At 46.6% G+C, this 11,072-nt stretch overlaps 1 protein-coding gene across 1 annotated transcript; it reads right to left on the bottom strand.

The window, feature by feature from the left end:
• Positions 1 to 2,842: 2,842 nt before the first annotated feature.
• Positions 2,843 to 9,819, bottom strand: LOC113039334 (ATPase family AAA domain-containing protein 3-like). Its single transcript, XM_026197224.1, has 16 exons — positions 9,548 to 9,819; positions 9,398 to 9,474; positions 7,194 to 7,295; positions 7,055 to 7,114; positions 6,911 to 6,980; positions 6,663 to 6,828; positions 6,481 to 6,550; positions 5,629 to 5,784; positions 5,494 to 5,550; positions 5,295 to 5,420; positions 5,091 to 5,215; positions 4,446 to 4,497; positions 4,296 to 4,366; positions 4,063 to 4,230; positions 3,407 to 3,515; positions 2,843 to 3,201 (listed from the first exon to the last, which is right to left on the bottom strand). Exons 1-16 carry the CDS (start codon positions 9,744 to 9,746, stop codon positions 2,959 to 2,961), a joined length of 1,851 nt encoding a protein of 616 aa, XP_026053009.1. The 5' UTR covers positions 9,747 to 9,819; the 3' UTR covers positions 2,843 to 2,958.
• Between the last annotated feature and the right edge of the window lie 1,253 nt (positions 9,820 to 11,072).

Raw genomic sequence — 11,072 nt, 5'->3', positions numbered from 1 at the left:
GTAGTGTTTCTTTCGTTGCAGTGTATCGAATAGACTAGCTACACGGACAGTTATAACTCAGAAGCACACATATATATTATAGAACACAAGCAGCTTCTGCTGTTAACCCAACAGGAGACGAAGTCTGGATATAGATCTCAAAGTCCACGTAACAGGGACATTTTCTTTCTTACTTATAGCAAACATCTTGCATAATGAGCAGTTCAGAGCTTAAAATGCTTAACCTTAATTACTAGGCAAATATACAGTAGTCCTGAAACCTCACAGGAACTTCCAGAACCTGATCACTCCTTGTGATGTGGTGCTGCAAACATCTTCATGCCATAGCTATCAAACGGTACATGATCGATCGCACACTAGCTCTTTAGGGATGCCATGCCTCGCATACACTGCTTTCATCGTTTCAATTGGTCTTGTCTCTGATGTTCATCACCTCAGGAAACTTTGACGAGTAATCCACAATCAGAAGAAATGACTGACCTCTGATTTGAAAGATGTCTCTTAACCAGAGGAGCTCTGGGATTTCATGAGAGATGAGCGGCTCTTTCTGGTTCCTGAGCTGAAACATCTCATCCATCTGCTCATGTGTTCGGTCATTCCAGGCCAGTACAGACGTTTGTGCGCTGCATTCCTTGATGTGAGATATGTAGTTTCTGCAACATCTCTCAGGAATCAAGATTGTACTGGTAATGACCCATTCTTTATTTCAGTGATAAGCTTCAGTCTGTTGACCCGAGGAGGGCTGGAGCTGTGAGGTCTGCGTGTAACACTGACCAGCGTGTCCTTCTGTTCGCCCAGCGCTGCTGAGGGACTTCTTCTGCATGTATGACCGGGATTGCTTTTGGATCGTCATGAATATGATGTTCACCCGGAAACTGACCGAGCCCTTCAAAAACTGTTGGATGTTGTGCTATCAGCTCCTCTGTGGAGTTAGAGCGCTTGATTACAACTCTTTTTATCAGTTTGCATCTGTTCACATGCTTCCTCACCCAGTACTGGGATGGACGAGTGTTGGGTGATGTAATAGGGCAAGCACACCTGCACTTTGGGTGTGACTCACTGAAGACTGGCCACGCCTTCAGGCTTTAATTCAGTTCCACCATACGCCGAGAGGTATAATTTGAGTCCAATTTAAACTTCACTGTCACATTTCCAATGTCTACTAAAACTGATTTGGCTTTATTCAAATGTGTGCATAATCACATTCAATGAATCAAGTCTAAATAAATTGTTCAGATTAACAAGGCATGAGATTTTCTCGCATAATTAAATTTAAAATTAAATTAAATTAAAAAAAAAAAAAATAATTAAATTAAATTAAATGTATGCATTTAGCAGACGCTTTTATCCAAAGCGACTTACAGTGCATTCAAGCTATCAATTTTTACATATCATGTAAAATTATAATTTTCTCGCATAATTATTGTAATTGTTTGGTCAGACAGTTCATATATTATATATCCACCAGCAGGACGTGCGAGAGGGGGGGTGGAGTGGGGTGCAGAATGGATGCAGAATTTTACGTGGGCCCATCAAACCCTGTTTACGTGACTGCAGCGCTGCACACGACCGGTGTTGAGCCCAATTCTGACCCCCTGACAAATTATTACCCCCTAGTATTGGTAGGTTTAGGAGTAGGTTTGGGAGAGTGTGTGTGTGGGGGGGGGGGGTAATATTTTGTCTGGGGGTCAGAATTGGGCTCAACACCGGCTCCTGAGCTGCATGAGCGCCCTAGAGGGAGATTTGTCAGGTAAGACGACTAAACGTTGTCAGAAAAGCTGAGTTTGTGATGTATAACAAAACGATCATCAAGTTTTATGAAATGAATTAAAATCTTCATAAATCTGAGTCTGCCACGTTTAGCCTAAATAATCAGACAGATATAGCCTGGGCTAGCCTACTATTTTTTTGCTAGGCATTAGAATGTGCGACTTATAGTCCAGTGAGACTTATGTATGTTTTTTTCCTCGTCATGACGTATTTTTGGACTGATGTGAACTATACTTAGGTGCGATTTATATACCGACAAATACGGTACATGGCTGCTGATGGTTAGTTTCTGTTCCTCAATACAACTATATAAGGAAAACCCTAACGGTAAAGATGGCGGTTGTGTGCACATGTCCCGCCCCTCCCGCTGGACGGCCAATCATCTGCTTCTAACAGTCAAGCCGGGAAACATTTAAGCCTATCGTCTGGTTCCACTGATGCATGCACAGCTGAGGAACCCTTGTGCATGCGCAGGAAAGGTATAACCTGTGGGGAAAAGGTGTTTTAAACCTTATTTTGGGGCAAAGTCATCAATGTTTTTCAGCGATTTATTTCATATTTCACTGCTGTTTCTATACATGGTGTTATTATGTCCCGGTGACCAGTGAAAGTGCAGTTCTGACTCTCTGCCCATTCATTTAGATAGGAGCTGGTGTTGTTATCCTGAAATAGCTGCCCGGAGGCGTTCCCAAGATGGCGGCCGAGTGGCACGACTTGCTGAAGGGACTTTGTTAGAATCCAGCGAGTTCCCTTGAACCGGATCTCGGATCAATGGAGAGTCAGAATCATTCCGGTGAGTCGCTCTGTTCGGAAGAAAAACTGCAGTGGCATTTTAGTCTTTTTGAATCACTGTGTTTTTGACTCAGTTTTATTAATTTGTTTGTTAAATTGATGATAAAATTAATTCATAATCCATTAATTCACACTTAATTTGGCATCTTTCATGTGAAATGATGTACATAGTGTTGGTGAGTTGTTAGTGATCTGGTCGATTCCCTTCAAACTCAAACAGACGTCAGAAGAAGTGAAAATGGCTTTACTGTCAGCCGTAAAAACAGTTTCCATTCTTGTTTCAGTCTCTCAGCGATTATTAACATGAATATTAATATTACAGACTGGTGATCAGTAAACATGGATACAGACAGACGAACAGCAGCTTTAATGACACATGAAGAGACTACACGAGCGTTAAACTGGAGTCCCGTCGGGCTTGCTCCGCTCTGATGGCACTTCCTGTAGAGGGCGGAGCACTTCCTGTGCCTTGAGCGGCGGCGCGGAGGCTTTGGCGGGAATCGTCCGGCCCTCGTTATCCAGAACCCCTTCTCCATGAAGCCAGTCCATCTTCTGCTGGTGCTGTCTCACAGCTTCATCCACCCGCGCATCCATCATAGCCTCGGTCAGTACACCATCCTCAGAGGAGTACGCCGCCGCCTGACACACACACACACACATTACCCATGAGCCTCTGCAGCGCACGCCTCCAGAGCAAACAGGATAACCCTGTGTCATGTCTTTCTTCAGAAGTGTAGTTTATGTGTGACAGACATGATCATGTGGGAGGAGTATCAGGAAAGGTTTTGTTCAGGAAGTGGACTTGGAGAGTTAGTGTGTATGTGTCAGTAACAGAAGAACACACCTGCCAGGCCACTGCGAGTTTGGAGATCTCTCGCCCGGACATTCCCTCCACACGCTTCGCGATCTCTGAACACTTCAGTCCGTAATCAAACTGAGCCAGCTTCATCCTCCTGCACACACACACACACACACACACACACACACGCACAGCGTTTACTTCATACACCTGATGAAACGGTATCTGTTGTGTTAATAATACACTGAAGCTCTCAGCATTACACAGAGATGGAGTGTGAGACACATGTAGAGGATTAGAGTTTGTCATTTATCTTCTCTGAACACATGAACCATCTGTCACACACACACACACACACACACACACTCTGAAGTCCAGAGACAGTGTGTTAAAAGAGCAGTGTTAGTGTTAGTTATCCGCGGTGTCCCAACACAGCACAGCACACTTAGATGATCTCAGCCTTATCTGAAGTACTAAAGAGTCACTTGTGGTATATTAACTACAGAATAAGTGTGTGAAAATAGAGCACTTTAAGTACATTACAGAACTGTACTGTTTTGGGTATGACTGAGTGTGTTCACTGATTGTGTGTGTGTGTGTGCTTGTGTGTGTGTGTGTGCGTGCGCGTGCGTGCGTGCGTGTGTGCGCTCACTGTGTGTGTGTGTGTGTGTGTGTGTGTGTGTGTGTGTGTGTGTGCTCACTGGCGTCCTCCGGTGGCCGGCTGCAGCACGTATTTGTCGAAGTAGAGTCGTACGAGTCTCTCTCTCTCCTCGAGTCCCGGCAGCATGAAGTTCACGATCTCATCGATTCGGTCGTTTATGGCCCAATCAAACTGCTCCGGCTGATTACTGGCCAGAACCAGCATGAACCTGAAACACACACACACATCAGTATCATGTCAGCCGTGTGTGTGTGTGAGAAAGAGAGTGTTTACTTGTTGCTCTGTTCTCCGGTGCGGTACAGGAATGCGTTCAGAGTCGCGCGTAGATCCTCACTGATCCGCTCCTGAAACACACACACACACACGGGTCACATGACTGCAGCAGCGCACACACACAGATACACACACGAGTGTGAGACTCACAGAGGATCTCTTGCGCAGGAATGCATCGGCTTCATCCACGAACAGCAGCAGCCTGGAGAACACACACACACACACACACACACACACACGGTCATCACTTATCTGGGAAAGATAGAAATGTGTGTCTAATATACAGTAACTTAGTAAACGGTTTATTTTAAGTAATCCACTGTTTTGTAGAAGGGGGTCTTCACCTGAGATTCAGAGTCAGATCTGAGTAAGAGTAATAATGAGTTCATGTTATTTCTACACAGAGATCGCTCTGTTAGTGAATCTGCTGACTTTAGTCATCTTTGTTCTATTATGTTCCAATACTGACTGTTCAGATATAAAGAAACCGCACTTTTCACGATTTTTCTCCAAAGTTTGCAGGCCTGTAACTCAAGAAGCTTTAGCGATATAATAATGAGCTTTTAGATATTGGGTCTTAACAAGCTTTTCTTTTAATCTCTCCATTTCTACGGCCCTGTATGGTGCGGTTCTAGAGATACTGGAATATGAATATGGCTCAAAAAAAAACCCTGGCTGACCAATAAGATCTGAGCATTTCATCCCATGGACAGAGCAGCTGTTACCCAGAAGGTTGATAGTAGCAGTGATGGTGTGTGTGTGTGTGTGTGTCAGGTGTGTGTGTGTGTGTCTGACCCGCGGCCGCTGGTTCCTGCCCAGTCGAACACCTTGTGCATCGCGGTCACTCCGTCTCGACCCATCGGGGCCACGTCTCCTCCCGTCATGATGGCGTAATCCATCCCAGAATGCATCGCCAGCTTCTGCTCACAGCCAATCAGAGGCGGTTACACACACACGTGTGCGGTGATGTGTCTGAACACGCGTGTGTGCGAGCGGTACCTTAGCGAAGAGCGTCTTCCCGGTCCCCGGCGGCCCGTACATCAGGATGTTCCGGTACAGCCCGCGGTTCTGTCGCGTGTTCCTCGTCGCTATGGCGATGTCGCGCACGCGCTCCTCCAGCGTCGGCTGCAGGGAGACAGGAAGTGAGACGCGCACGCTAACAGGAAGTGTGTGTGGTGAAGGATGAGCAAACACTCACGCTGAGCACGACTCCCTCCAGTGCGTCCTGCGGTTTGCTCTTCAAACGCTTCGCCATCTGAAACGATACACAAGTGCGTGATTACCACCGCACTTCCTGTCTGCACAGGAAGTGATCACACCTTGATCGTGGTACCTTGACAGGGTGTTTGAGGGCTTCCACCACAGTGAAGCGGGAGGTTTCTCGCACTAGCGAAGGTTTTCCTAGCCGAGCCTCGATGTATCGTCCGGCCACAGCGGTCGCGTTACGAGCGGAATAAACACCGACCGCCAGCAGCGTGAGCCCCGCCACCTGCAGGAGACACACACCGTCACACACACACACACACCGTACACGACCGTCACACACACACACACCGCACACGCGAGCAGCGTGAGCCCCGCCACCTGCAGGAGACACACACCGTCACACACACACACACACACACCGTACACGACCGTCACACACACACCGACCGCCAGCAGCGTGACACCCGCCACCTGCAGGAGACACACACCGTCACACACACACACACACACACACACACCGCACACGCGAGCAGCGTGAGCCCCGCCACCTGCAGGAGACACACACCGTCACACACACACACACACACGCTCACACACACACCGCACACGCCAGCAGCGTGACACCCGCCACCTGCAGGAGACACGGAGCATCACACACTCACACACACCGTACACGACCGTCACACACACACCGTACACGACCGTCACACACACACCGCACACGACCGTCACACACACACCGCACACGACCGTCACACACACACCGCACACACCAGCAGCGTGAGCCCCGCCACCTGCACGAGACACACACCGTCACACACTCACACACACACGCTCACACACACACCGCACACGCCAGCAGCGTGAGCCCCGGCACCTGCAGGAGACACGGAGCATCACACACACACACACACACACACACACACACACACACTCACACACACACGCACACACACACACACACCGTGCTAATGCTTACCGTCGCCGTCACTTTATCCCAGTCTGATACAAACGCACGGAAGCCTTCACCGAACACGGCGCCCGCCGTCCTGAAACACACACACACACACACACACATCAAACCTGACCTGCAGTGTGTTCATGACTCACACACGTGTGTATAAGTGAATGTGTGTGAGACACCTGAAGGTGTGGTGTTACCGTATGGACTCGAGGACGGTCTGTCTGTGTTCGGCCGCCTTCAGTCGGATCTGTTCACGGATGATGTCAGCGTTCTCTCGCTCCACCCGCGCGCGAGCTTTAGACTCCGCCTCCACACGCAGCATCTCGTTCTTGTGCCGCAGCTCCATCTCGTGCTCGACGGTCGCTGGTCAAACACACACACACACACCTTCAGACGCCGGACAACACCAGTGCCAGCTCTTCAGAAGGACATCGGTCGGCCTCACCTCTCCTCATGGCTTCCTGCTTCTGCACAGACTCTTCCTGTTTGCGCATGTTCTCCTCGTTCATCAGTTGCTGTGGAGGAAGGGAGGAGGCGTAAGACACACACGAGTGTGAGAGGAGTGTGAGGAGAGTCTGAAGACACACACCTGCTGCCGGAGCTGCTCCTCATAGCGCTGTCGTGAGAGCTTGTCTTGATACTGTGCCCTCTGCCAACGAAAGAATCACCCTCATCATCCTCATCCTCATCATCCTCACCCTCATCAAACACTCAGAAGCGTGACTCACCGCCTGATGCTGTCTGGTCTCCTCGTTCAGAGTCTTCCTGCGCTCCTCTGCCTGGATACGGATCTGATCACCCTTCAGCTGCTCCACCGCTGCCTCATACTCCTGACACACACACACACACACCACACACACGCACGCCACACACAGACAGACACGCAGACACACACACACACGCAGACACAGACACACACACACACACACACACACACACACACACACAGACAGACACACACACACAGACACACACAGACACACACAGACACACACACACACACACACACAGTGTAGCGGTGTAACCTTCTCAGCATTAAAGGAAATAAGTTTTAATTCTGTATGTACAAAATGAAGAATAAATAATGTGCCTCTGTTGTGTTAGTGTATGTTTCTATTAACGTATGAGAGTGCTGTAAATCAAATCATTATATATTATTCTACAATACTACAAAGCTGTTTTGTGCTTAAGTACAACTTTTGCATGAAGGGAGTACATTTGTATTTTTGTATTTGTATTACAACTTTATCTCAGACTCTGTGAGATGAAACATTGCAAAAGGTCGAAACAGTGAGATACAAACAATCTTTCTCATTATTCTTACTATTTTCTTGCAATTAAAACTAAAAGTCTGAATTGTGAAATAAACAGTCACAAATCTGTTTTTATTTTTTACTCTGTGCTGGAAATGGCCTTCCTTTGATAGTTTTATTGTAAATGATTGCGTCATATTGTAACATTTAATTAATTTCTTCAAATTGACCATCAATACAGACACTTCATCTGATGTACAATCACAAACTCTGGATTAACGGGATAGTTCACCCAAAATTACACCTAGATCCGTGAACATGCGTACGACAGTAAACAGAAGCCAGAGATTGTTATATTTTTCTTACAAAAACACAACGATTTGCTTCGAAAGGCTCCGGAGCTATGAGAGGCACTTTTAATGATGGATGGACTCACTTATTGGTCTTCAAAAACTCAACAGCCATTCACTGCCATTATAAAAGCTGGAGAAGCCAAGACATTTCAACTCTGACTGTCTTTGTCTGAAAGAAGAAAGTGATGTTCACCTAGGATGGTTTGAGTGTGAGTTAATCATGGGCTCAATTTCATTTTCGGGTGAACTGTCCCTTTAAATTGTTCCTCTCTCATAAATCTGACTGTGTGAACATTTCATCAGCAGCATCATCATTTCTCTTTCTGACAGCTGCTCTCAGTGTGGTGATCTGGACTCAGTGTGATGATCTGGACTCAGTGTGATGATCTGGACTCTGTGTGATGATCTGGACTCAGTGTGGTGATCTGGACTCAGTGTGGTGATCTGGACTCTGTGTGGTGATCTGGACTCTGTGTGGTGATCTGGACTCTGTGTGGTGATCTGGACTCTGTGTGGTGATCTGGACTCTGTGTGGTGATCTGGACTCTGAGTGATGATCTGGACTCTGTGTGGTGATCTGGACTCTGTGTGGTGATCTGGACTCTGTGTGGTGATCTGGACTCTGAGTGATGATCTGGACTCTGTGTGATGATCTGGACTCAGTGTGGTGATCTGGACTCTGTGTGGTGATCTGGACTCTGAGTGATGATCTGGACTCTGTGTGATGATCTGGACTCAGTGTGGTGATCTGGACTCAGTGTGGTGATCTGGACTCTGTGTGGTGATCTGGACTCTGTGTGGTGATCTGGACTCTGTGTGGTGATCTGGACTCTGTGTGGTGATCTGGACTCTGTGTGGTGATCTGGACTCAGTGTGGTGATCTGGACTCTGTGTGGTGATCTGGACTCTGTGTGGTGATCTGGACTCTGTGTGGTGATCTGGACTCTGTGTGGTGATCTGGACTCTGTGTGATGATCTGGACTCTGTGTGATGATCTGGACTCTGTGTGATGATCTGGACTCTGTGTGGTGATCTGGACTCTGTGTGGTGATCTGGACTCTGTGTGGTGATCTGGACTCTGAGTGATGATCTGGACTCTGTGTGATGATCTGGACTCTGTGTGATGATCTGGACTCTGTGTGATGATCTGGACTCTGTGTGGTGATCTGGACTCTGTGTGATGATCTGGACTCTGTGTGATGATCTGGACTCTGTGTGGTGATCTGGACTCAGTGTGGTGATCTGGACTCTGTGTGATGATCTGGACTCTGTGTGATGATCTGGACTCTGTGTGATGATCTGGACCCCGTGTGACCCGGATCTTACCTTGATTCTGCCCTGGTGCTCCAGCTGTACGGTCTGCTCCTGCATGCGCGCCAGATCCAGCGCGTCTTTGGCGTGACCTGCGGTCACAGGGGTCACACATCACTACACCAGCTCTGACCTCTGACCCAGTACACTTCACATGATACTCACGCGATCGGTCCAGCTCTTTGGCCGCCTGCGCCGCGCGCTCCAGCCCCGTCGGGTCGAAGTTGCTCCATTTGTCCTTGGGTCTGTCGCCCGAACCGGAACCGGAGCCGCCGGCCGCGGGAGGAGGAGGAGGAGCGGACGGAACCGGAGCGTCTGGCGGAGTGCCGCTCTGACCTCGACCGAGCCCGAAGAGCCACGACATGATCCACGGACAGACACACACTGATGAACCGGGATCACCGGTCAGACACTTCCACTGCACGAGTGTCACGCCGCGCTCTGCGCACGCGCACTGCCCCTCTCGTGCTGCAGCGCCGCGCTGATTGGCTGACGCGCTCGTCCTTCAGAAGGTCAGGGAGGAGGCCACGCCCCTCGCGGCGTACGGTGGCCCAGAGGTATCAGCGCGGGTCTTGCGTCAGTCTGCAGCGTCACATGCTATGGTCACATGCGGCATTTGAGCGATTAAAATTAATCAGTATTTTATTATTAACCTATTATTACTTCTAGCTAAACTTCATATCCGCCGTTTATATGATACCACGAATAACACCTCTTTGTTCTTGTGGCATTATTAAAGTATTATTACAGTACACTACATTGTGATGGAACTTATTTTACTTCAGCCAGTTTCGAGTCAATATTTATCATTTTGATGTACTACTAATAATAAAAAGCTATAATTGAACGTTATTAAACGCTAATAAAATAAGACCGTATTTTGTTGTTATTTCATAAATTATGTTATGTTTTAATAATCATACAATTATGTTTTTTTAATCTAACAGTTCATATTAAAGAACCCGAAGTATGTATAAATAATACATATAATAATAAAATGAAATGAAAGCTATATAGACCTATCTGAATCAACAAAAACTAATAAAAAAAATGACAAAACCCCCGTCTCAGTAATTTATTATTATTTTTTATTATTTTTTAAATTGTTTTTATTGAATAAAAGGTTTTATTAATCACCGCATGTGCTTAGATAGCCGCTAATTATATATGTACGTTTATATGGAGACATGACATGATTTTTCCTGATGAAGTGACGATCTTCAGGTTGTAGTTTTGTGACTGATGAATGTTTATTACTGAAGAGATCGTGTGACGGAAACAGACAGGATTATGAACAACACAGGAAACTTGACGCCGTGACAAAATAAAAGAGACTTAATTTTCTTTTTTTAAATATAAATGAATATATATTAATTTATAAAATATGCATACCCTCACGAAAAATAACCATGGTTTTATTATAGTAAAACTGTAGTAACCCATGGTTTTTTGGCGTATTGACTGCAATTTGTAAAACCACAGATTTACTACAAATACCATGGTTAAACTATGGTTAATATAGCAAAACCATGGTTAATTTGTGGTTACCATGGTTTAACTACAGTAACCATGGTTTTTTGGTTTTATTTGTAGTAAAACCATGGTTAATTTTCGTAAGGGTATATTGTTATTATATAAATGCTATAAATGACAGAAATATAAAATAGTATGATTAAACATTACGAATTAT

The sequence above is a fragment of the Carassius auratus genome, chromosome 22 (assembly GCF_003368295.1).
Source record: "Carassius auratus strain Wakin chromosome 22, ASM336829v1, whole genome shotgun sequence".
Classification (NCBI taxonomy): domain Eukaryota; kingdom Metazoa; phylum Chordata; class Actinopteri; order Cypriniformes; family Cyprinidae; genus Carassius; species Carassius auratus.
The sequence above is the reverse complement of the archived record's forward strand: the minus strand, read 5'-3'. Positions and strand labels throughout refer to the sequence as shown.

Excerpts from the sequence above, each read along its gene's own strand:
- LOC113039334 (XM_026197224.1), bottom strand. The coding sequence starts at position 9,746 with ATGTCGTGGCTCTTCGGGCTCGGTCGAGGTCAGAGCGGCACTCCGCCA. Across the intron at positions 6,829-6,910 it reads GCAGGAAGCCATGAGGAGAG|CGACCGTCGAGCACGAGATG; the intron begins GTGAGGCCGACC and ends GTGTTTGACCAG. Across the intron at positions 4,367-4,445 it reads TCCTGCGCAAGAGATCCTCT|GAGCGGATCAGTGAGGATCT; the intron begins GTGAGTCTCACA and ends TGTGTGTTTCAG.